General features: G+C 41.9%; 1 protein-coding gene across 5 annotated transcripts in view; it reads left to right on the top strand.

Moving 5' to 3' along the window:
- The window catches only part of SACS (sacsin molecular chaperone), a 74,790-nt gene extending 52,776 nt beyond the window's left edge, over window positions 1-22,014 (top strand). For 4 of the 5 annotated variants that reach the window (XM_084767454.1, XM_084767453.1, XM_084767455.1 and 1 more), the window contains 2 exons: window positions 5,092-5,118; window positions 9,171-22,014. In XM_084767454.1, the coding sequence (XP_084623580.1) occupies window positions 5,092-5,118; window positions 9,171-20,728 (11,585 nt within the window). In that variant the 3' untranslated portion in view covers window positions 20,729-22,014. The remainder of the gene's footprint in view (window positions 1-5,091; window positions 5,119-9,170) is intronic. The other variant, XM_084767457.1, reaches the window with a different exon arrangement.
- The last annotated feature ends 1,763 nt before the right edge of the window (window positions 22,015-23,777 follow it).

The following is a 23,777-nucleotide window of genomic DNA, read 5'->3' as shown; positions in this document are numbered from 1 at the left end:
TCCTTCCATTGCTTTCTGTTATTTTCCAGCTTGGAGTCTTACTACTTTCAGCATTACTGTCACTGCCAGCAGACCCCGCTGTCATTCTGTCCCCCTGTTTGCCCGGGACCTTGTGAATAATTTCTGTGTTGGCCATCTTTTTCTCTCTTACCTGATTTCCCGAAGATGTGATACCACTGTTCACTCCCCTTGGAGCCCTTCACACCGCTGGCAGCGTCCTTTCCTTGGTGTGCTCATACTTTTCCACCCACATCTCAGAATTATTTGTGAATCTGTACTTAGCAATTTACTCCCTAAGTATGAGTTAGCTCGGGGGGGGGGGGTTCACTTATCCAACAATTTATTTTGTCTTTACTTTGTTTTTTCTTTTTTGCCTTTGTTATTTATCCATGTATTAATAACCTTTGTAATGCCTCAGTCAAGAGCAATAGTTAACACAAGTCTAGCCTCAGACCTCTTTCATCTCTTCATTGTGACTTTGAACAAAGGTTCGCATTCTCCAAGCCTGTTTCTTCCTCTAGCATGGCGAGATGTGGGAGTCTTCTGTAAGGGTGTAGGATCTACTGACCTGAAGGGAAGGAGTGCTTTAGCATCAGGAGGGCTGGGAAGAGCTTGGCAGCGTTCACTGACCAGCAGTAGAAACTCGGATTTCCAAGGCTGGCAGCAATACCAGTGTTACAGCCCTTTGGTTAAGCGCCGTACTAAAGGCAGAGGGTACGGGCGAATGCCCATGCCTGTTAGTTTACAAACAGCAGCTCCCGTGGCAGCTCTCATTCCCCTAGTTGGGGGGTGAGCTTCATCTGCGATAGAGGTGGTTCTGCTCTGGCTGTCTGGCCAGCAGCGAAGCCCAGGAGCCCAGCAGTGAGTTCTTTGAGGAGGAAGGGAGCCCTTCCTTCCTCATAATAAATGACGAGTCTCAGATGGACATTGATGAAGTAGATGGTGCTAGCCATTTATTTAATGTGAATGGACTTAAAGATTTTCAGCAGTGGGAGGGGTTTTGAGGATGAATGCATGCTATTGGCTAGGACTAGGGTCCTGGCAATGCTGCATTTGCATGGGGAAATATAACAGGAGACAAACTCATGTAACTGGCCACCTGTAACCTTGGGGCAGTGTCATGTGCTCCTGAGGCAGGCACGAGAAACAAGGAGAGAGCTTTGTTCCATCGCCTCTGTTTTTGAGATGAGATTTTAAGTCTCAGATGTGAGATTTCTGGGGTTTGAACATGCTCCATCTCCGTCCCCATGGCAGTTCTTCTGGAGGCATGGTCCACGAGCCGACAGTAACCCTCTCTTCTTTTGTTTCATCTCCTGTGTGACCCCATTAAAACTGCTGCTGCTATCCTTGGAGCTTACTCCACAGTGAACCGTTGGTTTATTGTCTTTGTTCTGCAGGTTCTGTCCATTAATCCCTGGAAATTGTCTGTATTTTTCCTTTTGTCTTAGGGATCTGCTACTGTTGTATTGCACATCCCTTGACATTACTTCACTTTTGGATTAACCCCTTGCTGTGGCACTCATTCTTCATGTGAGCATGACACTAGGCTGCTTTGGGTTGTCCATGGATTCTGAGTCATGGAGAGAGGCCTTGGCCTGCTAGTGTGTGCTAGGTGGCTTCTGAGGACACAGAGAGAGGCCTTGGCCTGCTAGTGTGTGCTAGGTGGCTTCTGAGGACACAGAGAGAGGCCTTGTCCTGCTAGTGTGTGCTAGGTGGCTTCTGAGGACACAGAGAGAGGCCTTGGCTTGCTAGTGTGTGCTAGGTGGCTTCTGAGGACATGGAGAGAGGCCTTGGCCTGCTAGGATGTGCTAGGTGGCTTCCCATGACAGTGATCACCTGTGCTCCCGACTGTCTGTGATTACGAACTTCTACTTCAGTGGCCTGGTTTTATTGTAGGCCCCTTCTGTTCTAGCCTTGGAAGTGCACTTGCTCACGAACCTGAGTGCTTCCCAATTTCAGGAGAGCACCGAGACTGGTCAGACTTGTCTCCACTGTACAACACAATGCCTACTTTAAGGTGCGTGCCATTTTAAAAACTTAAGTGAACATTTTCTCCCATTTGTACTTATCTGCATAGTTTTTGTTTGTTTGAAGATTTATTTCCATCCTCCACCTTGTCCATTAACTTCTTTTTCTGGTGCTGGGGATTGAACTCAAGGCTTCATGCATGCAAGGCAAGTGCTTTACCACTGAGCTACATCTCCAGCTCCTAACTTACTTTTAATTCATCTTTTAAGTGAGACAGAAAAAAGAAATTTTGCATATTTGTGGAATAATGTGATATATACATTATGTAATATTCAAATCAGTCTTCTTAAATATTTTCCATTTCTTGATGGAGACTCTTCTAGCTTTTTGAAACATAAGTATGTTATTTTTATTATTTTATATAGTTACCCTACTGTGCAGTAGTGCCCAGAACTTCTTAATGTGACTGTAGCAATACCAAGTGACCAATCTGTCTATCTGTCACATGCATTCCATCCCCACGCTCCCAGCATTGGTAACCACAGAGAAAGCTTGGGAGGTACTCATGAGCTGGATAGTAACTTATAAAAGAGCTGGGAGGAAGTCCTGTCTAAGGCTGGCAGTGAAGCATCCTGGAACACGAATCCATCCTAGTGCTGCACAGATCTCTGCCCAGCTCTCCGAGTGGGAAGGCTCTCCGAGACTTCCATTTTTGACTGGGGCTAGGTCCTCCTACAGGATGCCTGGCCCCGAACTCCAAAGTGAGCTCCTAGACTAGCCTTCTAGAACGCTTCCTTGTAGATGAAGTCTTCGCCTTCTGTTGCCCAAGTGTGGGAGAGGGGTGCTGGAGGCAGCTCCTGAGCCACACGGGACATGTGATTCTGCAGGCCCTGAGGTCTATGGGTAACAACACCATAGGGAATAATGTTGGAGCTCTCTCTGGCTTCGGATGCTATCATAGGGGGTTTGGGAGCAGGCTGCAAATCTAAGGCCTTGTCTTAGTTCCTCTTCCTGTCCCCAGTACTCACCAGGTCTGTGGTGAGTGTCTTCAGATGTTTGCTCTCTACAGCCCTTCGCAGAGCCTCTGTCATCACTTCCACTTGAAAAGCTCAAGGAAATGAAGGGCTCGATGCAGAATTGGAACCACGATTCGGCTTTTAGTCTTTCTCATTTATATTTGCAAATTAGATTATTTGTGATTTAAATTACATGGGTAAATGGATAAATATCTGAAATTAGGTTAGTGGTGAATAGTTAGAAAATTCTGCCATTAAAGGGTTTTAGATGAAGTAACTAGAAAAAAAAAAACATTGAAGTGAGGCAAATTCCTAATGGCATAGCATCGGGATCCTGCTTACATGTTTCTTAATTTTCAAGTTTTTATTTTATTAGATAAGATTACATTCACAGTTATAATAGTTATAAAAGTTGTCCTTAGATGCTTCAGCTTCCTGTTATATATCAAGCATTGTGCCAAATGAAGTCAATAAATGAAGAAAAAAGTAAAAGATGAAAAGCCCCACAGCTGTAGGGGGATGTGGATCTGAGTCAGTACTGTCATTCATGCCCTAGACACTCGGTCAGACGCTGAGAGCGCACTGGGCACACCAGTGTTGTGCATTCTGTCTGGCACACACAGGGCAAAGACTCTAGCCTTCATGTCTCAAGAGACAGCATGTTTTCAGTGATGACTTTGACAGAACTTTGTCACTATTGAAGAGATGACCTCATATGCATTTATACAAATCTTCAGAAAATGTTGCATTTTTAACTGCCAGCCTCTGGCACACAGGAAGCTGCATTTGACACAAGACTTATACTGTGGAGATGCTTGAGACTACCACACCCTTAAATACTTGTGCTAGGAAGACTCTGTTCAAAGCCTGCTTCCTCCCTAGTCAGGCCCTGCATCTCTTCTGTGTAACGAAGGCAGAACCTTGGGGTCTCTCACAGCCAGACTTACTTCTCTAGTTAACACAGTGTTATGAGAACGTCACCTTTCTAAAACATCATTGTCCCACCTTTTATCAAAAAAATCTTTGAAAGGATTCTTGGTTTTCATATATATATATGCCAAAGTCCTTGGCATTGTCCATGAGGCTTTTGATTACCTGGTTTTATCTCACTCTGGGCATCTGGTCCACAGGACTGCTAAGTGAGTGTGTGCTGTTACCCAGCTCCTTCCTTGGTTTTGTTTTTTTTCTCATGATCATTTTCATATTTAAAAAACATGTCTTTTTCTTAATTAGATGCAGACATCTGATTTTCCCCCTGTGTGTATCCCCCTTACCACTATTTTCATGCAACTCATGCATGTTTTATAACACTGGACTCAACATAGCAGCACACACCTGCACTTGTGTACTTACTTGTAATCATTTCTCTAACCTGCCTTCCTCTTTAGATACAGAAAAGGTCTGAGCACATGTCTAGGTGTTTATTTCTAGCATAGTGTGAGACTGACGAATGTTGCTGGTGAGGTAATCCTTCTGGTGAAACGTCCAGTCTCTGCCTTAGCCCCGACACTGAGTCCAAGGGACCTCAGTGCACAGAGAGATGCAGCGGCGTACGTGATGGAATAGGTGGCGTGCCTTAGGCAGGGTTAGTTGTCATGGGCAACTCTTAGAACTTTGTGATTATTGGTTATCATAGTGCGCAGTAGGATTGTTTGACAAATCCAGCTCTCTCTTTATCATACACCAAGAAGTGTAAATTTGCTTTGTGTAGATACTAAAGTACTTATAGAAATGCTATTTCTCCCCCTCTCAGTTCTTCTCCAGGCCCTCTGAGTGTTTCATGATGCTAGCCCATGAAAAAACCCCATGGTTAGCTTTCAGGTTGCTGTGAATGCAGTGTAATTTATGCTCATAAACATGCACTCCCCTTTGCTACTTTCTGAACTAAGTCTCAGTTCTTACACCGGTTAGGGTTAATTTGTATCAGAACAGGTCTTTACATCATAGATGCGCACACTATTTGGAGCTTTGTATAATCTCCTTTGCATAATGCAGCGAGGCGATTCTGTAAACAGCATTTCCTTAAGATGCTGAGTAACTTCTGTAGTGGGCTTGTAGAACATTGGACAGTCCGGCCTCTCTAAGCGTGGATTTAATTGCATTTTAGCGCAGCAGCTTCTCTGGGGATACTCAGGTAGGATCACTAACTGAATGTCGTGTTCGTGTGAAGCCTGATTTATTTTTACTGTCATTTGTTGGTGTGTTGAATCCTGTGTTGTTGTTTTGTTTTATTTTGTTTTTAACCTAAGTAGCTAGAAATTATGTCAACCATTTTTTTTTCCCTGCTGGAAATAACTTTTAAAGGAGAGAGGAAACTACTAATATAGGCCTTTGTTATTGCAAACACTGATTTAAAAAACACACTTAAATGACTTGAAAACTTTCAAATGAAAGACACATACAAAATTTGGATTTTACCCTGCTTAAATGGGAGGAGTCTGTGAGATGATTGTGTTTCAGTTATGCACACAAATGCCCAGAGGAGAAATGGAGGAGGGGGCAGGCTCTGCAAACTGTTAGGACCGCAGCTCAGGCCGGGACTGGTGGCATTAGGAAGCCCCTGTCCTGGCTACAAGGAACACTGAAGAGGGCCAGCCTGCTCTCATTAGGGACAGTCAGCTGATCTTACAATGCTGAGGGTGGCATTTTATTGATTGCCTGCTCTTTTTGTTTTGTGTTAATAAATGCCTTTATTATTATTTTCCAAGGTTCATGATTTACTTGGAAATTTAAAGGATACAAGATTTGCTTTATAGAAATTGTTTTTGTTCATATCCTTGAAGCAGGGTATATATATAAAATTAGACACTCAGTCATTACTAGAGTGATAATGTCTATAAATCTTAAGCTTGGCTTCTACTTTATACTAAAAGTATCTGGTGCTTTATCAGTAGCTCTTGTGTTGGGAAAGTGTAGTGAAAGAGGCAGCAGTCTTAATGTAAGAATCTACCCTGTTAATGCCTGCCCTGGGGCCTGTCCCATTTTGGCTTCTGAGACTGTTGCTATTTGAGTTCTATTCAAGTCCGGGCCAAGCCTGATAGAGGAGGTATCTGTAATATCAGCTGCATCTGAAGCTAAGGCAGGAAGATTGTAAGTTCAAGACCAACCTGAACTACAAAGTGAGTTCAAGGTCAGCCTGGGCATCTTAATGAAAATCTATGAAGATTAAAGTAAAATGAGAGTTGTAGGGCTTTTGTCCAGCTTGCATGAGACCTACTAGTCAGTGCCCAGTATTACAAGAAAAAGAACAAGCAAAGGCCAAAGCCAAGATGTCAGTGGCAGAGCATCAGTGCAGACAATTCTGGGAAGCTGTTAGGCCAGTTCAGCTACACTAAGAAGCTTCTGAAAGGCCCAGGGGCCTGTGGAGTGCTGGCAGGTACTGGGCTGCCTTTTCCTTTACTTCCCACATTGGTCTTTTGGTTTTTTCTTTTTCTTCTTTAAAAAAAAATGTTCTAAGGAGGACCTGAGAGGAGAGTAGGGAAGGAAAACTGCCATCAGGATATATAATAATAATAATAATAATAATAATAATAATAATAATAATAATAATAAATTTAAAAACAAAAAGAAAAAAGATGTGACTGACATAGAACAGTACATCATTTAACTGGACTTTTGCTGCTCATGTGTATTTCTAAAGACCTGAACCTTGAATTCTTAGAACTCAGCAGCCATCACAGCTGCTGTTGCCACTGTGTGTTCCCAAAGAGCAAAAAGAACTCCCATGTACTCGGCACCTTGAGTTAACATTGTCCCATGGGTTACACCTCTGGAGGGGTTCACTTAAAGCCTTTGGAACTAAAACATCGTTGCTAAGTGAATTTTTTACACCAACTGATATTTCTACTTTCCGACTATGTTGTGTTTATTCTCAGGGTTAGCAAAGAATGTGGGTATATGAATAAGTGGAAACAAAAGCAGTGCAGTCTCTGAGTAGAGTCTGGCTGATTTGATATTGTTTCCAGTATCCAAGAGATGGACTTATCTATGGCAAACCAAACCTAGGCACAAGAATTCTTCCTTAAGCTAAAGCTGGCGATACCTGGTAATAGTTTGCTGTCCCTAGGAACATTTTTTTCAGAAGCGTAGTTAGGTGTGTTTTGACATTGCTGACAACTGTGAAAACCACAGAGCCCACAGGTAATTTATTAAAATACCTAAAAATTGTTTTGCTTCTCCTAGTAGAGGTTCATTAGAGACCTTCTAAGGGAAGGCGTGGAGATGCCTGTGTGAACATTTGTACCTCAGCGGTAAAGCTAACTGCTTTTAGTACAGAGAAGCTGGAACGCAGGACTAAGCTCGAATCAACTCAATGTATTTAGATTTGTGCCTTTCACATTTTCTCTCTCCTTTATTCCCTACTGTTTTTCCAGTTGAGCATGACTGGTGGGTTAGTTGCATGCTATATGTGCAGTGTGTGTGTCTTGAGTTTACATAGTCACATCAAGTAATTTTCCTAAAGGTAAGTATATGTTTATAAATTGCCAATTTTTATGCAAGGATATTGGGCAGGATTATCTACAGAATGCATGTGATGTGGCAATTTACATGGTACATAGATGGCACACACTTAAGATTTTGCTTTCTGGGTATTTTGAATTTTAATTTTCAGCATTTTTAGCATTATATCTTTGCTTTACTTATAAGTTCTATTCAATAAGCACTTTAAGAAACATTATTATAAAATTAAATTTAACTCACTGCATAACCCAAAGGAACTACATTAATTGTATTGCTGACATTTTAATTTTAAAACCATTGCTTGAGCTATTCTGTAACATGGCATAGAAACTCTGCTGAGATTTTTTTTGGCAGTGGTTTGAAATTAGCATGACAGGTAATTTGGGGGTAGAGAGTAAAGCCTTGGAAACAAAGATGTCCTTCCTTGATTTAAAAAAAAATGTTAGAATAGTGAGAGGAGAAGGAGGCAATCATATGAACACAGTGTCTTCAACCTCAAGTCCTGAGTTCTAGCTACTTTGTACTGAAGACGTTTCGCTTTTTTCCTGAGTTATAAATGTTCACACAGGAGCCTCCACGCCCTCCATTAGACAGGCTCAAAAAAAAAATTATGTATAAAATTTCCAAGAGCCTGAGGTATATCCACTGTTACTCTTAGGGATCCAGAAGTCAGTTGCACATAGGGGAAAGATAAATGTTAGTTTCCACAGAACTGATTTTGAGATCATTTTATTTCCCTGTGTGGGCAAATACATTCCTACAGGTCCATAGTTACTTTTCTATTGTGTTGTTGCTGATGTTAAATATCACAAATATTCTGACATACAAAATATGCCTTAAAGAAATGTTAATTTCTAGGCAGTCTAGTAAGATAAGCAACTGTTCCCCCACAGGAGGGGAGATTCTATTAGTCTCCAGGTTTCCAAGCATTCAGAAATAGAGTTGTTTTGATGGGAAGAAATACCTGCCCTTACAGCAACACCCAGATGTTCAGTCTGTTTGCTCTGAAGCATTTCTACAACTACTCCTCCCCCCAGGCTCTGCCGAGCACACTTTAATAAATAGCAACTTGGCAAACTGTACCTGTGCTCTGCATAGGCTCTGTGTAGAGCCTAACCTCCTGCTTTTCCAGATGAGTGACTTCTAGTCTGTGAGACCTTGACTGACGCCGGTTGTGTATCTGTTAGAAACTAAGAGGGAAGTTCATGAAGGCCATTGCTACCTGCATTTCAGAGAGTGTTAGCTTCTGAAATGGAGACTTTGAGCCCTTCTCTTCTTCCTATACAGGCATGCAGGTGAGGTGCTGAAGTACAAAGCAGCCCTAAACATATTTGTATTGGGTCTGCTTATCAATGTTTATCCAGTAAATAAAAAACATGTAAATTTTATCTGCATTTTTGGCACTTTTACTTTAGTTTTACAACAAAACATTGAGCAATTGTTTTTTTACACTGATTCCATCTGAAGAACACTACTTTTCAGTGTATATTTTATGACTTTTTAATGTTTACTTAAAATAAGCACTTTGTAGAGAGAATGACTTCTCTTAGAAGTTATTATAAGTTTGGACTTCTGTATAGACTATCATTATTTTAAAATTATTTTAGGCTAGTTATACCAAATATTTACATTTTCTTTAAACACCTTTCTAGAATCTTCTTAGATTTTGAGACTAAAAGAGTTTAAAGTAGGATTGTGCATAACATTTCTGTGTGTGATCTACAGGAAGACCATGCACTCAGCTGCAGCTTCTAAATCCAGAGAGATTTGCACGTCTTATTAAAGAAGTAATGAATACATTCTGGCCCGGCAGAGAGTTGGTGGTTCAGTGGTACCCGCTTAGTGAAGACAAACATCACCCACCCATTTCATGGCTTAAGATGGTCTGGAAGAATCTCTATATACATTTTTCGGAGGATCTGAGTTTATTTGATGAGATGCCACTTATCCCCAGAGCTGTGCTGGATGAAGATCAGGCGTGTGTGGAGCTCATTAGACTCAGGGTCCCATCAGTAGTCATTTTAGATGATGAAACTGAAGCTCAGCTTCCGGAGTTCTTGGCAGATATTGTGCAAACCCTTGGGGGCATTGTCCTGAGAAGACTAGATGCCTCTATTCAGCACCCACTTGTTAAGAAATACATCCACTCGCCACTGCCAAGTGCCATTTTGCAGATAATGGAGAGGATACCACTGCAGAAGTTGTGTAATCAAATAGCCTCACTGCTCCCTACCCACAAAGATGCTCTAAGGAAGTTTTTGGCCAGCTTAGCTGATACCAGTGAAAAAGAGAAAAGAATAATTCAAGAATTGACAATATTCAAAAGAATCAATCACTCATCCAATCAAGGGATTTCCTCCTACACAAAGTTAAAAGGATGTAAAGTTTTGGATCATACTGCCAAACTTCCAACAGGTCTGCGGCTCTCTCTTTCAGTAATAGATAGTAGTGATGAAGCGACCATTCGTTTGGCAAACATGTTGAAAATTGAAAAATTAAAGACTACAAGCTGTTTAAAGTTTGTCTTAAAAGATGTTGAAAATGCATTTTACACCCAGGAAGAAGTAACACATCTCATGCTGTGGATCCTTGAGAATCTGTCCTCTCTGAAGAATGAGAATCCAAGTGTGCTTGATTGGCTGATGCCACTAAAATTCATTCATATGTCACAGGAGCGTGTGGTAGCAGCCAGTGACCTCTTTGACCCTGATATAGAAGTACTGAGGGATCTCTTTTCTAATGAAGAAGAAGCCTGTTTTCCACCTGCAATTTTTACCTCACCAGACATCCTTCACTCTTTGAGACAAATTGGTTTAAAAAACGAAGCCAGCCTAAAAGAGAAAGATGTTGTACAAGTGGCAAAAAAAATTGAAGCTTTACAAGTCAGTTCCTGTCAGAATCAGGATGTTCTCCTAAAGAAAGCCAAAACACTCTTACTGGTCTTGAATAAAAACCATACCCTCTTGCAGTCGTCTGAAGGGAAGATGGCATTGAAGAAAATCAAATGGGTTCCAGCTTGCAAGGAAAGGCCTCCAAATTACCCAGGCTCCTTAGTTTGGAAAGGGGATCTCTGTAATCTCTGTGCACCCCCAGATATGTGTGATGGAGCGCATGCAGTTCTCGTGGGCTCCTCGCTCCCTCTTGTTGAAAGTGTCCATGTAAACTTGGAGAAGGCCCTAGGCATCTTCACAAAGCCTAGCATCAGTGCTGTCTTGAGACACTTTAAAATTGTGGTTGACTGGTACACTTCAAAAACCTTTAGTGATGAGGATTACTACCAGTTCCAACATATTTTGCTTGAAATTTATGGGTTCATGCATGATCATCTGAGTGAAGGGAAGGATTCTTTTAAAGCCTTGAAATTTCCATGGGTTTGGACTGGCAAAAACTTTTGTCCTCTTGCCCAGGCTGTGATAAAGCCAATCCATGATCTGGATCTTCAGCCTTATTTATACAATGTGCCTAAAACCATGGCAAAATTCCACCAGCTGTTCAAGGCTTGTGGGTCAATAGAAGAGTTGACCTCAGATCATATTTCCATGGTCATTCAGAAGATTTATGTCAAAAGTGACCAGGAGTTGAGTGAACAAGAAAGTAAACAAAATCTTCTTCTTATGTTGAATATTATGAGATGGCTGTATAGCAATCAGATTCCAGCAAGCCCTAATACCCCAGTTCCTATCTATCACAGCAAAAATCCTTCCAAACTTGTCATGAAGCCAATTCATGAGTGCTGTTATTGTGACATCAAAGTTGATGACCTCAATGACTTACTTGAAGATTCAGTAGAACCAATCATTTTGGTACATGAGGACATACCCATGAAAACTGCGGAGTGGCTTAAAGTCCCATGCCTTAGTACAAGACTGATCAACCCTGAGAACATGGGGTTTGAGCAGTCAGGGCAAAGAGAGCCTCTTACTGTGAGGATTAAAAATATTTTGGAAGAATACCCTTCTGTGTCAGATATTTTTAAAGAGCTGCTTCAAAATGCTGATGATGCAAATGCCACAGAATGCAGCTTCATGATTGACATGAGAAGAAATATGGACATAAGGGAGAATCTCTTGGACCCAGGCATGGCAGCTTGTCATGGGCCTGCTCTGTGGTCATTCAACAACTCTGAATTCTCAGATTCAGATTTCATAAACATAACCAGATTAGGAGAATCTTTAAAAAGGGGAGAAGTTGACAAAGTTGGAAAATTTGGTCTTGGTTTTAATTCAGTGTACCACATCACTGACATTCCCATCATTATGAGCCGAGAATTTATGATCATGTTTGATCCAAACATAAATCATATCAGTAAACACATTAAAGACAGATCTAATCCTGGAATCAAAATTAACTGGAGTAAGCAGCAGAAAAGACTGAGGAAATTTCCCAACCAGTTCAAACCATTTATAGATGTGTTTGGCTGCCAGCTACCTTTGGCTGTGGAGGCCCCTTACAGCTACAATGGAACTCTTTTCCGGCTGTCCTTTAGAACACAACAGGAAGCAAAAGTGAGTGAAGTCAGCGGCACCTGCTATAACACTGCAGATATTTACTCCCTAGTGGATGAATTTAGTCTTTGTGGGCACAGACTTATCATTTTTACTCAGAGTGTAAACTCAATGTATTTGAAATACTTGAAGATTGAAGAAACAAATCCTAGCTTAGCACAAGATACAATAATAATTAAGAAAAAGGCCTGCCCCTCCAAAGCATTGACTGCGCCAGTTTTAAGTGTTTTAAAAGAAGCTGCTAAACTCATGAAGACTTGTAGCAGCAGCAACAAGAAGCTTCCCACTGATGTGCCGAAGTCTTCTTGCATTCTTCAGATCACAGTCGAAGAATTTCACCATGTTTTCAAGAGGATTGCTGACTTACAGTCACCGCTATTTAGAGGTCCTGATGATGACCCGGCCACTCTCTTTGAAATGGCAAAGTCTGGCCAATCAAAAAAGCCATCAGATGAGTTGCCACAAAAGACAATAGATTGTACCACATGGCTTATCTGCACATGCATGGATACAGGAGAGGCTCTCAAGTTTTCCTTGAATGAAAGTGGAAGAAGACTAGGTCTGGTTCCTTGTGGAGCAGTAGGGGTTCTTTTGCATGAAACCCAGGAGCAGAAATGGACTGTGAAACCACACATAGGAGAAGTGTTTTGCTATTTACCTCTACGGATAAAAACAGGATTGCCAATTCACATCAATGGGTGCTTTGCTGTTACTTCAAATAGAAAAGAAATCTGGAAGACAGATACAAAAGGGCGATGGAATACCACGTTCATGAGGCATGTCATTGTGAAAGCTTACTTACAAGCACTCAGTGTCTTACGGGACCTGGCCACTAGTGGTGAGCTCACTGACTATACTTACTATGCTGTGTGGCCTGACCCTGATCTAGTTCATGATGACTTCTCTGTCATCTGTCATGGATTTTATGAAGATATAGCTCATGGGAAGGGAAAGGAATTGACCAGAGTCTTCTCTGATGGGTCTACTTGGGTTTCCATGAAGAATGTGAGGTTTCTAGATGACTCTATACTTCAAAGGAAAGATGTTGGTTCAGCAGCCTTCAAGATATTTCTGAAGTACCTCAAGAAAACAGGCTCCAAAAACCTCTGTGCTGTTGAGCTTCCTTCTTCAGTCAAAGTAGGATTTGAAGAGGCTGGCTGCAAACAGATACTGCTTGAAAACACATTTTCAGAGAAACAGTTCTTTTCAGAAGTCTTCTTTCCTAATATTCAGGAAATTGACGCAGAACTTAGAGATCCATTAATGAATTTTGTTCTAAATGAAAAACTCGATGAGTTCTCAGGAATTCTTCGTGTTACCCCCTGTGTTCCTTGCTCCTTGGAGGGCCATCCTTTGGTTTTGCCATCAAGATTGATCCACCCCGAAGGACGAGTTGCCAAGTTATTTGATACTAAAGATGGGAGGTTCCCTTATGGCTCCACACAGGATTACCTCAATCCTATTATTTTGATTAAACTAGTTCAGTTAGGCATGGCAAAAGATGATATTTTGTGGGATGACATGCTTGAGCGTGCAGAGTCTGTAGCTGAGATTAATAAAATTGACCATGCTGCCGCCTGCCTAAGGAGTAGTATTCTACTAAGTCTTATTGATGAGAAGCTAAAAATAAGGGACCCTAGAGCGAAGGATTTTGCTGCAAAATACCAAACAATTCCCTTCCTTCCATTTCTAACGAAGCCAGCAGGTTTTTCTTTAGAATGGAAAGGAAACAGTTTTAAGCCTGAAACCATGTTTGCAGCAACTGACCTTTACACAGCCGAACATCAAGATATAGTCTGTCTTTTGCAACCAATTCTCAATGAAAATTCCCATTCCTTTAGAGGCTGTGGTTCAGTGTCATTGGCTGTTAAAGAGTTTTTGGGTTTACTAAAGAAACCAACAGTTGATCTGGTAATAAACCAGTTGAAGGAAGTTGCCAAATCAGTTGATGATGGCATTACATTGTACCAGGAAAATATCACCAATGCTTGCTACAAGTACCTCCATGAAGCAATAATGCAAAATGAAGTGGCCAAGGCAGCAATTATTGAAAAGCTAAAACCGTTTCGTTTCATTCTGGTTGAGAATGTATATGTTGAGTCAGAAAAAGTTTCTTTTCATTTGAACTTTGAGGCAGCACCATACCTTTATCAGTTACCTAACAAGTATAAAAATAATTTCCGTGAACTTTTTGAAAGTGTGGGTGTGCGGCAGTCATTTACTGTTGAAGACTTTGCCCTCGTTCTCGAGTCTGTTGATCAAGAAAGAGGGAAAAAACAAATAACAGAAGAGAATTTTCAGCTTTGCCGACGAATAATCAGTGAAGGAATCTGGAGTCTCATTAGAGAAAAGAAGCAAGAATTCTGTGAGAAAAAGTACGGCAAAATATTACTGCCAGATACAAATCTGCTGCTGCTTCCTGCTAAGTCCTTGTGCTACAATGACTGTCCCTGGATAAAAGTCAAGGACTCCACTGTTAAGTATTGCCATGCTGACATACCCCGGGAAGTAGCTGTGAAACTAGGTGCGATTCCAAAGAGACATAAAGCCTTAGAAAGATATGCATCCAACATCTGTTTCACAGCTCCAGGCACAGAGTTTGGGCAGAAAGAAAAACTGACCAGCAGAATTAAGAGCATCCTCAATGCCTATCCTTCAGAAAAGGAGATGCTGAAAGAGCTTCTTCAAAATGCTGATGATGCAAAGGCCACAGAAATCTGCTTTGTGTTTGATCCTAGACAGCATCCTGTGGACCGAATATTTGATGATAAATGGGCCCCCCTGCAAGGGCCAGCGCTGTGTGTGTACAACAACCAGCCATTTACAGAAGATGATGTCAGAGGAATTCAGAATCTTGGGAAAGGCACTAAAGAAGGAAATCCTTGCAAAACGGGACAGTATGGAATTGGATTCAATTCTGTGTATCACATTACAGACTGCCCTTCTTTCATCTCTGGCAATGACATCCTGTGTATTTTTGATCCCCATGCCAGATATGCACCAGGAGCCACATCAGTTAGTCCTGGGCGCATGTTTAGAGATTTGGATACAGACTTTAGAACCCAGTTCTCAGATGTCCTCGATCTTTACTTGGGAAACCACTTTAAACTGGATAATTGTACAATGTTTAGATTTCCCCTGCGTAATGCAGAAATGGCACAAGTTTCAGAAATTTCCTCAGTTCCATCATCAGACAGAATGGTCCAGAATCTTTTGGACAAGCTGCGCTCTGACGGGGCAGAACTTCTCATGTTTCTCAATCACATGGAAAAAATATCCATTTGTGAGATAGATAAGGCCACAGGAGGGCTAAATGTGCTCTATTCAGTAAAAGGCAAGATCACTGATGGAGACCGGTTGAAAAGGAAGCAATTCCATGCTGCTGTCATTGACAGTGTTACTAAGAAGAGACAGCTCAAGGACATACCAGTTCAACAGATAACCTACACAATGGACACTGAGGATTCGGAAGGAAATCTCACCACATGGCTGATCTGCAATCGGTCAGGATTTTCAAGTATGGACAAAGTATCCAAGAGTGTCATATCTGCTCACAAGAACCAAGACATCACTCTCTTCCCGCGTGGTGGAGTAGCTGCCTGCATTACTCACAACTATAAAAAGCCACACCGAGCCTTCTGCTTTCTGCCTCTCTCTTTGGAGACAGGGCTCCCATTTCACGTGAATGGCCACTTTGCTTTAGATTCGGCCAGAAGAAACTTATGGCGTGATGACAATGGCGTTGGTGTCCGAAGTGACTGGAATAACAGTTTAATGACAGCATTAATAGCGCCTGCATATGTTGAATTACTGATCCAGTTAAAAAAGCGGTATTTCCCTGGTTCTGACCCAACATTATCAGTCTTACAGAACACACCCATTCACGTTGTAAAGGACACATTAAAGAAGTTTCTGTCTTTCTTCCCAGTTAACAGGCTGGACCTGCAGCCAGATTTATATTGCTTAGTGAAAGCACTTTACAGTTGCATTCATGAAGACATGAAACGTCTTCTACCTGTTGTTCGGGCTCCAAATATCGACGGCTCTGATTTGCACTCTGCAGTCATCATTACTTGGATCAATATGTCCACTTTGAATAAAACTAGACCATTTTTTGACAACTTACTGCAGGATGAATTACAGCACCTTAAAAATGCAGATTATAACATCACAACTCGCAAAACCGTCGCAGAGAATGTCTACAGGCTGAAGCACCTGCTTTTAGAAATCGGTTTCAACTTGGTTTATAACTGTGATGAAACGGCGAATCTTTACCACTGCCTTATAGATGCAGATATCCCGGTTAGCTATGTGACTCCTGCCGACGTGAGGTCCTTCCTAATGACTTTCTCTTCCCCTGATACTAATTGTCATATCGGGAAGCTGCCTTGTCGTCTTCAGCAAACTAACCTAAAACTCTTTCATAGTTTAAAACTTCTGGTTGATTACTGTTTTAAAGATGCTGAAGAAAGTGAGTGTGAAATTGAGGGACTGCCCCTGCTCATCACACTGGACAGTGTTTTGCAGATTTTTGATAGCAAACGACCCAAGTTTCTAACAACATACCACGAGTTAATTCCATCACGTAAAGACTTGTTTATGAACACCTTATACTTGAAATACAGTAGTGTTTTGTTGAACTGCAAAGTTGCAAAAGTGTTCGACATCTCCAGCTTTGCTGACTTGCTCTCTTCTGTGTTGCCTCGTGAATATAAGACCAAAAACTGTGCAAAGTGGAAAGACAATTTTGCCAGCGAGTCTTGGCTTAAGAATGCGTGGCATTTTATCAGCGAATCAGTAAGTGTGACGGAAGGTCAGGAAGAACCAAAGCCAGCACTTGATGTCATTGTTGACATCCTCAAAGACTGGGCACTGCTTCCAGGGACAAAGTTCACCGTGTCAGCCAGTCAGCTCGTGGTTCCCGAGGGAGACGTGCTGATCCCCCTGAGCCTCATGCACATCGCTGTTTTCCCAAATGCCCAGAGTGATAAAGTTTTTCATGCTTTAATGAAAGCTGGCTGTATCCAGCTGGCTTTGAACAAAATCTGCTCCAAAGACAGTGCATTAGTTCCTCTGTTGTCATGCCACACAGCAAATATAGACAGCCCCACAAGCATCTTGAAGGCTGTACATTACATGGTTCAGACTTCAACATTTAGAAGTGAAAAACTAGTGGAAAACGACTTTGAAGCACTTTTGATGTATTTCAACTGTAATCTGAGTCACTTGATGTCCCAAGATGACATAAAAATTTTAAAGTCCCTTCCATGCTACAAATCCATCAGTGGCCGCTATATGAGCATCGCAAAGTTTGGAACGTGCTATGTGCTTACCAAAAGTATCCCTTCAGCTGAAGTGGAAAAATGGACACAGTCATCATCCTCTGCTTTTCTCGAGGAAAAGGTCCATTTAAAAGAGCTGTACGAGGTGCTTGGCTGTGTACCAGTGGATGACCTGGAGGTATATTTGAAACATCTTCTGCCAAAAATTGAAAATCTCTCTTACGATGCAAAATTAGAGCACTTGATCTATCTGAAGAATCGATTGTCAAGCATTGAGGAGCTTTCAGAGATTAAGGAACAACTTTTTGAAAAGTTGGAAAGCTTATTGATTATCCATGACGCCAACAATCGACTAAAGCAAGCAAAACATTTCTATGATAGAACCGTGAGAGTATTTGAAGTTATGCTTCCTGAAAAATTGTTTATTCCTAAAGAGTTCTTTAAAAAGTTGGAACAAGTAATAAAACCTAAAAATCAAGTTGCCTTTATGACATCCTGGGTGGAATTCTTAAGAAATGTTGGGCTAAAGTACATACTTTCCCAGCAGCAGTTGTTACAGTTTGCCAAGGAAATCAGCGTGAGAGCAAATACAGAAAACTGGTCTAAAGAAACACTGCAAAATACAGTTGACATCCTTCTCCATCACATATTTCAAGAACGAATGGATTTGTTATCTGGAAACTTTCTGAAAGAACTGTCCTTAATACCATTCCTGTGTCCTGAACGGGCCCCCGCTGAGTACATTCGCTTTCACCCCCAGTACCAGGAGGTAAACGGAACACTTCCTCTTATAAAGTTCAACGGGGCCCAAGTGAATCCAAAGTTCAAGCAGTGCGACGTGCTCCAGCTGCTGTGGACATCCTGCCCCATTCTTCCGGAGAAAGCCACACCCTTGAGCATCCGAGAACAAGAGGGCAGTGACCTTGCTCCACAGGAACAGCTCGAGCAAGTTTTAAATATGCTGAATGTTAACCTGGACCCCCCTCTTGATAAGGTCATTAATAATTGCAGAAACATATGCAACATGACGACTGTGGATGAAGAAATGGTGAAAACTAGAGCAAAGGTCCTAAGGAGCATATATGAATTTCTCAGCGCAGAAAAACGGGAGTTCCGTTTTCAGCTTCGGGGTGTCGCCTTTGTGATGGTAGAAGATGGCTGGAAACTTCTGAAGCCCGAGGAAGTGGTGATAAACCTGGAATACGAAGCTGATTTTAAGCCTTATTTGTACAAGCTGCCTTTAGAGCTTGGCACGTTCCATCAGCTGTTCAAGCATTTAGGTACTGAAGATATTATCTCAACCAAGCAATATGTTGAAGTGTTAAGCCGCATATTCAAAAGCTCTGAAGGCAAGCAGTTAGATCCTAATGAGATGCGCACAGTCAAGAGAGTGGTCTCTGGTCTCTTCAAGAGCCTACAGAACGATTCAGTCAAGGTGAGGAGTGATCTGGAGAACGCCCGGGACCTCGTGCTCTACCTTCCCAGCCAGGACGGTAGGTTGGTGAAGTCAAGCATCTTGGTGTTTGATGATGCACCGCACTACAAAAGTAGAATCCAGGGCAATATTGGCGTGCAAATGCTAGTTGATCTTAGCCAGTGCTACTTAGGGAAAGACCACGGCTTTCACACGAAGCTGATAATGCTCTTCCCTCAAAAGCTGCGGCCGCGTCTGCTGAGCAGTATCCTTGAAGAGCAGCTGGATGAAGAGACCCCCAAAGTGTGCCAGTTTGGAGCGTTGTGCTCTCTGCAGGGACGGCTGCAGCTTCTCCTGTCCTCAGAGCAGTTCATCACAGGGCTCATCAGGATCATGAAGCACGAGAACGACAACGCCTTCCTGGCCAACGAGGAAAAGGCCATACGGCTTTGCAAAGCTCTGAGAGAGGGGCTGAAAGTTTCCTGCTTTGAAAAGCTACAGACAACATTAAGGGTTAAAGGTTTTAATCCTATTCCCCACAGCAGAAGTGAGACTTTTGCTTTTCTAAAGCGATTTGGCAATGCGGTCATCTTGCTCTACATCCAGCATTCAGACAGCAAAGACATCAACTTCCTGCTAGCCTTAGCAATGACACTTAAATCAGCCACTGACAATTTGATTTCTGACACGTCATACTTGATTGCTATGCTGGGATGCAATGACATCTACAGGATCAGCGAGAAACTTGACAGTTTAGGGGTAAAATATGACTCCTCTGAGCCATCAAAACTGGAACTGCCCATGCCTGGCACGCCAATACCTGCTGAGATCCATTATACGCTGCTTATGGACCCAATGAATGTTTTTTATCCTGGCGAGTATGTTGGGTACCTTGTGGATGCTGAAGGTGGTGATATCTATGGCTCATACCAGCCAACCTACACATACGCCATTATTGTGCAAGAAGTTGAAAGAGAAGATTCTGACAACACTAGTTTCCTAGGGAAGATCTATCAGATTGATATTGGCTACAGTGAGTATAAGATAGTCAGCTCTCTTGACCTGTACAAGTTTTCAAGGCCCGATGAAAGCTCCCAAAGCAGAGACAGTGCTCCCACCACACCAACAAGCCCCACAGAGTTCCTGACTCCCGGTCTGAGAAGCATCCCTCCTCTTTTCTCTGGCAGAGAAAGCCACAAGTCTCCCTCCTCCAAACATCACTCCCCCAAAAAGCTCAAGGTGAATTCGTTACCAGAGATCCTGAAAGAAGTGACATCAGTGGTGGAGCAAGCTTGGAAGCTTCCAGAATCAGAGCGAAAAAAAATCATTAGGCGCTTGTATCTGAAGTGGCACCCTGACAAAAATCCCGAGAATCATGACATTGCCAATGAGGTGTTCAAACATCTGCAGAATGAAATCAACAGATTAGAAAAACAAGCTTTTCTGGATCAAAGTGCAGACAGAGCTTCAAGGAGAACATTTCCAACCTCTGCCTCCCGCTTCCAGTCAGACAAGTACTCATTTCAACGATTTTATACTTCGTGGAATCAAGAAGCCACAAGCCATAAATCTGAAAGGCAACAGCAAAGTAAAGAGAAGTGCCCGCCCTCGGCAGGCCAGACGTACTCTCAAAGGTTCTTTGTCCCTCCCACCTTCAAGTCAGTGGGCAATCCAGTGGAGGCCAGGCGATGGTTAAGACAAGCCAGGGCAAACTTCTCCGCTGCCAGGAACGACCTTCACAAAAATGCCAATGAGTGGGTGTGCTTCAAGTGCTACCTTTCCACCAAGTTAGCTCTGATTGCAGCCGACTATGCTGTCAGGGGGAAGTCTGACAAAGATGTAAAACCAACTGCACTTGCTCAGAAGATAGAGGAGTACAGTCAGCAGCTGGAAGGACTCACAAACGATGTTCACACACTGGAAGCGTATGGCGTGGACAGCTTAAAAACAAGGTACCCTGATCTGCTTCCTTTCCCACAAATCCCCAATGACAGGTTCACATCTGAGGTTGCCATGAGGGTGATGGAGTGTACCGCCTGCATCATCATCAAACTTGAAAATTTTATACAACAAAAGGTATGAAAGTATCTAAGGAAGAAAGCAGAGCCAGATCTTGAATGTGTTGTAGCACAATATGAATCGCTGTACTTCATTGCTCTCCATTGCCAGTACCTAGGAATTGTGAAGCACACATCCGAGTGTTGGAATTATTTTGAGGCTGAGTGACTCTTAGCAGAAACCTCAATAGACCTGAAAGCTGACTTTGAGGATGGCAGTGAGCAGCAGGTGTGTTTGAACAGTTGGGTGGCACATTGTTGAGCTGCACTTTATATAACCAAAGCTTACCAGTTTGTTAGACAGGAGTCTGCACATATCTCTGGCTAGGAGAGAGTTAATTTTATGTCTTTAAATTTTTTTTTGAAATAGTTATGGGAACACTGGACATACTGATTTGGACAGATGAGGGGAATTAGGTTTTTGGGGCTTATCACTTTTTAAGTGGACACTTTTAGATGCATTATTTTCATCAGCTGGATCTGATTACAAAATTTGTTGCAGTTTCACATGTTTAGTTGTATATTTTTTTAAACGGTACAGTATTTAATCCTGACTATTACTTGACTAAGAGTGTGAAGATGGTCCTCGGAGTGTACTGGCTGCACTTGACATCTTTATTTTGATTTTTTTGTACCTTGTATTTGTGGGCGTCCTGGTTCATGATGACAACCTATGGAAATCTCAGAGTGCTGGCTCTTACTACCAGATATTGTTCCTCAAACTGCTTACCAACATGACATTTAGCAAAAGAACATTGGTGTTATGTTTTGTGTACATATTTCCACAGATGTCATAATTTGTATAGTGTGGCTAAACAGGATGCAATCTTTTGTTATCTAAAGGTGCTGCAGTGAAAACAAAGCCAACTGTCTTTCAATATGGCACTTAGTGGGAATTTTAAAATTTTTACTTTAAGTACATTAATATTGCTCAAATTGTTGAAGTGATATGCAGTAGTATCAAAAGGGAATTATCAGCTTGCACTGTTCCCCATGAGTGATTGAGAACTGACATTTAATTTTCATAATGTTCAAGAGTCATAACATGTATTTAACACATTCTTTTGCACAAAGTGAAAGAAAGTAAATAATAGCTTATATAAGTGCACTGGCTGTAAATTATGCTAAATATATTTTATGCAATTAAGGGCTTACATACAGAACATGTTAGGGTTTTTTTGGTTGTTTTTTTTTTTTAACTTTATTTGTAAAAAGGAATGTTAATTGCTTCTGGATGTGAATCATGAATATTTTATGCTGTTAATATTAAGTGCCATAATTTTAGTAAATAAAAGTGTATATAGAAAATAATTTTGACTGGCTATCTTTTTAATTTTTGTTTTGAGATTTTACTTTTATTTTATGTATATGGGTGTTTTGCTTGCATGTGTCTATGTAGCACCTCTGTGCAGTGCCCCAGAGGCCAGAAGAAGGCATCAGATCCTCTGGGACTGGAGTCATAAATGATTGTTAGTCACCATGTGGATGCTGGAAACTGAACCTGGGTTCTCTGGAAGAGCCATCAACGCACTTAACTGCTGAGCCATTTCTCCGGCCCTCGGGCTGTTTCTTGAGAAATACAGGTTATTGGAAATCAAGCTTAGTTTTCCCAAGTGAAAAGCTTTGGTGTACAGGTGCACAGTGAGTTTTGGGATGGCGTTGGGGTGGGTTTGGAAACACTTGCCATCTCTGGCATCTCTTGACAGGTCCTGTGTCTCAGGACAGCATTGCCTGGGACTGGTTCAGGTCTGAGCCCTAACTTTCGGAAATGTTCTGTTCCTCAGGCACCAGGCTTCTGAAGTTAGGTGGCTGAGAGCTAACCATTCCATTGTGGTGCTACCCTAGTCCTCTTTACTAAAGAAGTGTGTGCTATTCTGATGCTCACACTCAGCACTTAGAACACTCAGCACTAAAATCACACAGAAAACTGCCTGGCCTTGGTGATAACTGACCTATGTGAAAGCAAACCACGCACAGCCCAGGTGCGCAATCCCTTGCAAGAAGCACTGGATCCAGATGTGTTTGAGACGTTCACTTCAGGGAACTAGTCTGAGAGCGTGTTAAATTTTTATTTGTTTCCTTTAATTTTCAGATTTACTTATGATTTATTTTACTATTTTGTGTGTATGGGTGTTTTGCTGGCATGTGTGTTTGTGTACCGTGTACATGCATGCAGTGCCCATGAAGGCCTGAAGAGTCATATCCCGTAACACTGGAGGTGTAGGTGGCTGTGAGCCACCGTGCGGGTCCTGGGACCTGAACTGGGGCCCTCTGGAAGAGCATCTAGGGCTCCTAACTGCTGAGCCATCTCTCTGGGCCTGTGAGATTTTATGTTTTTAATGAAACATCTTTGTGGGGTTTGACAGCATCCTGCAATTCTCCTCAGTAAGCCTGTGAATATCTTTACATTAGCTTGTCTACCAAAAATTTTTTTTGTTTTTGTTTTTGTTTGAATTGATTTTGGTCTGGATTTTTTGAGACAGAGTTTCTCTGTGTAATAGTCCTGGCTGTCCTGCACTTGCTTTGTAGACCAGCTGGCTTCAAACTCACGGAGATCTACATGCCTCTGTCTCCTGAGTGCTGGGATTAATAGTATGTGTCACCATGCCCATCTGACTACAGAATTTTTATAAATAACCTTGCAGAATTGAGATCAGGTTTCATCACTAACTTGAAAGCAGCAGCAAGCATACTATTTTTTTTTCAGGTATTTTTAGAGTTTGAAATTGAGAATGATGACTTTCTTCCTTGAATAAATTAATATATTTTATTATCTTAAGCTTTTAAAACCTGGTTGCTTATTATTTTTTTTAATGATAATGGAAAGTAGATGCCTGAAGCAAGTGCTCCTGAATAGCTCTCAGTTAAGGTGGGGCAGGAGCAATGCCTTCACTGGGGAGGAGACAGGCACCCAGCAAGGATGGGTGTCTTGGCTGAAACAGGCAAGCCTGCGCACCGCAGTCAGTACAGTGGGGTGGATGGCAAGGATGTTGAGCCCAAGAATTATTCCAGTAAAATGTTTACAGCCATGGGAAGCTGCTCACAATTGATGTGGGCATGCGTGGCATTTATTC

The sequence above is a fragment of the Acomys minous genome (genome assembly GCF_964271855.1).
Source record: "Acomys minous genome assembly, chromosome: 18".
Lineage (NCBI taxonomy): Eukaryota > Metazoa > Chordata > Mammalia > Rodentia > Muridae > Acomys > Acomys minous.
The sequence above is the reverse complement of the archived record's forward strand: the minus strand, read 5'-3'. Positions and strand labels throughout refer to the sequence as shown.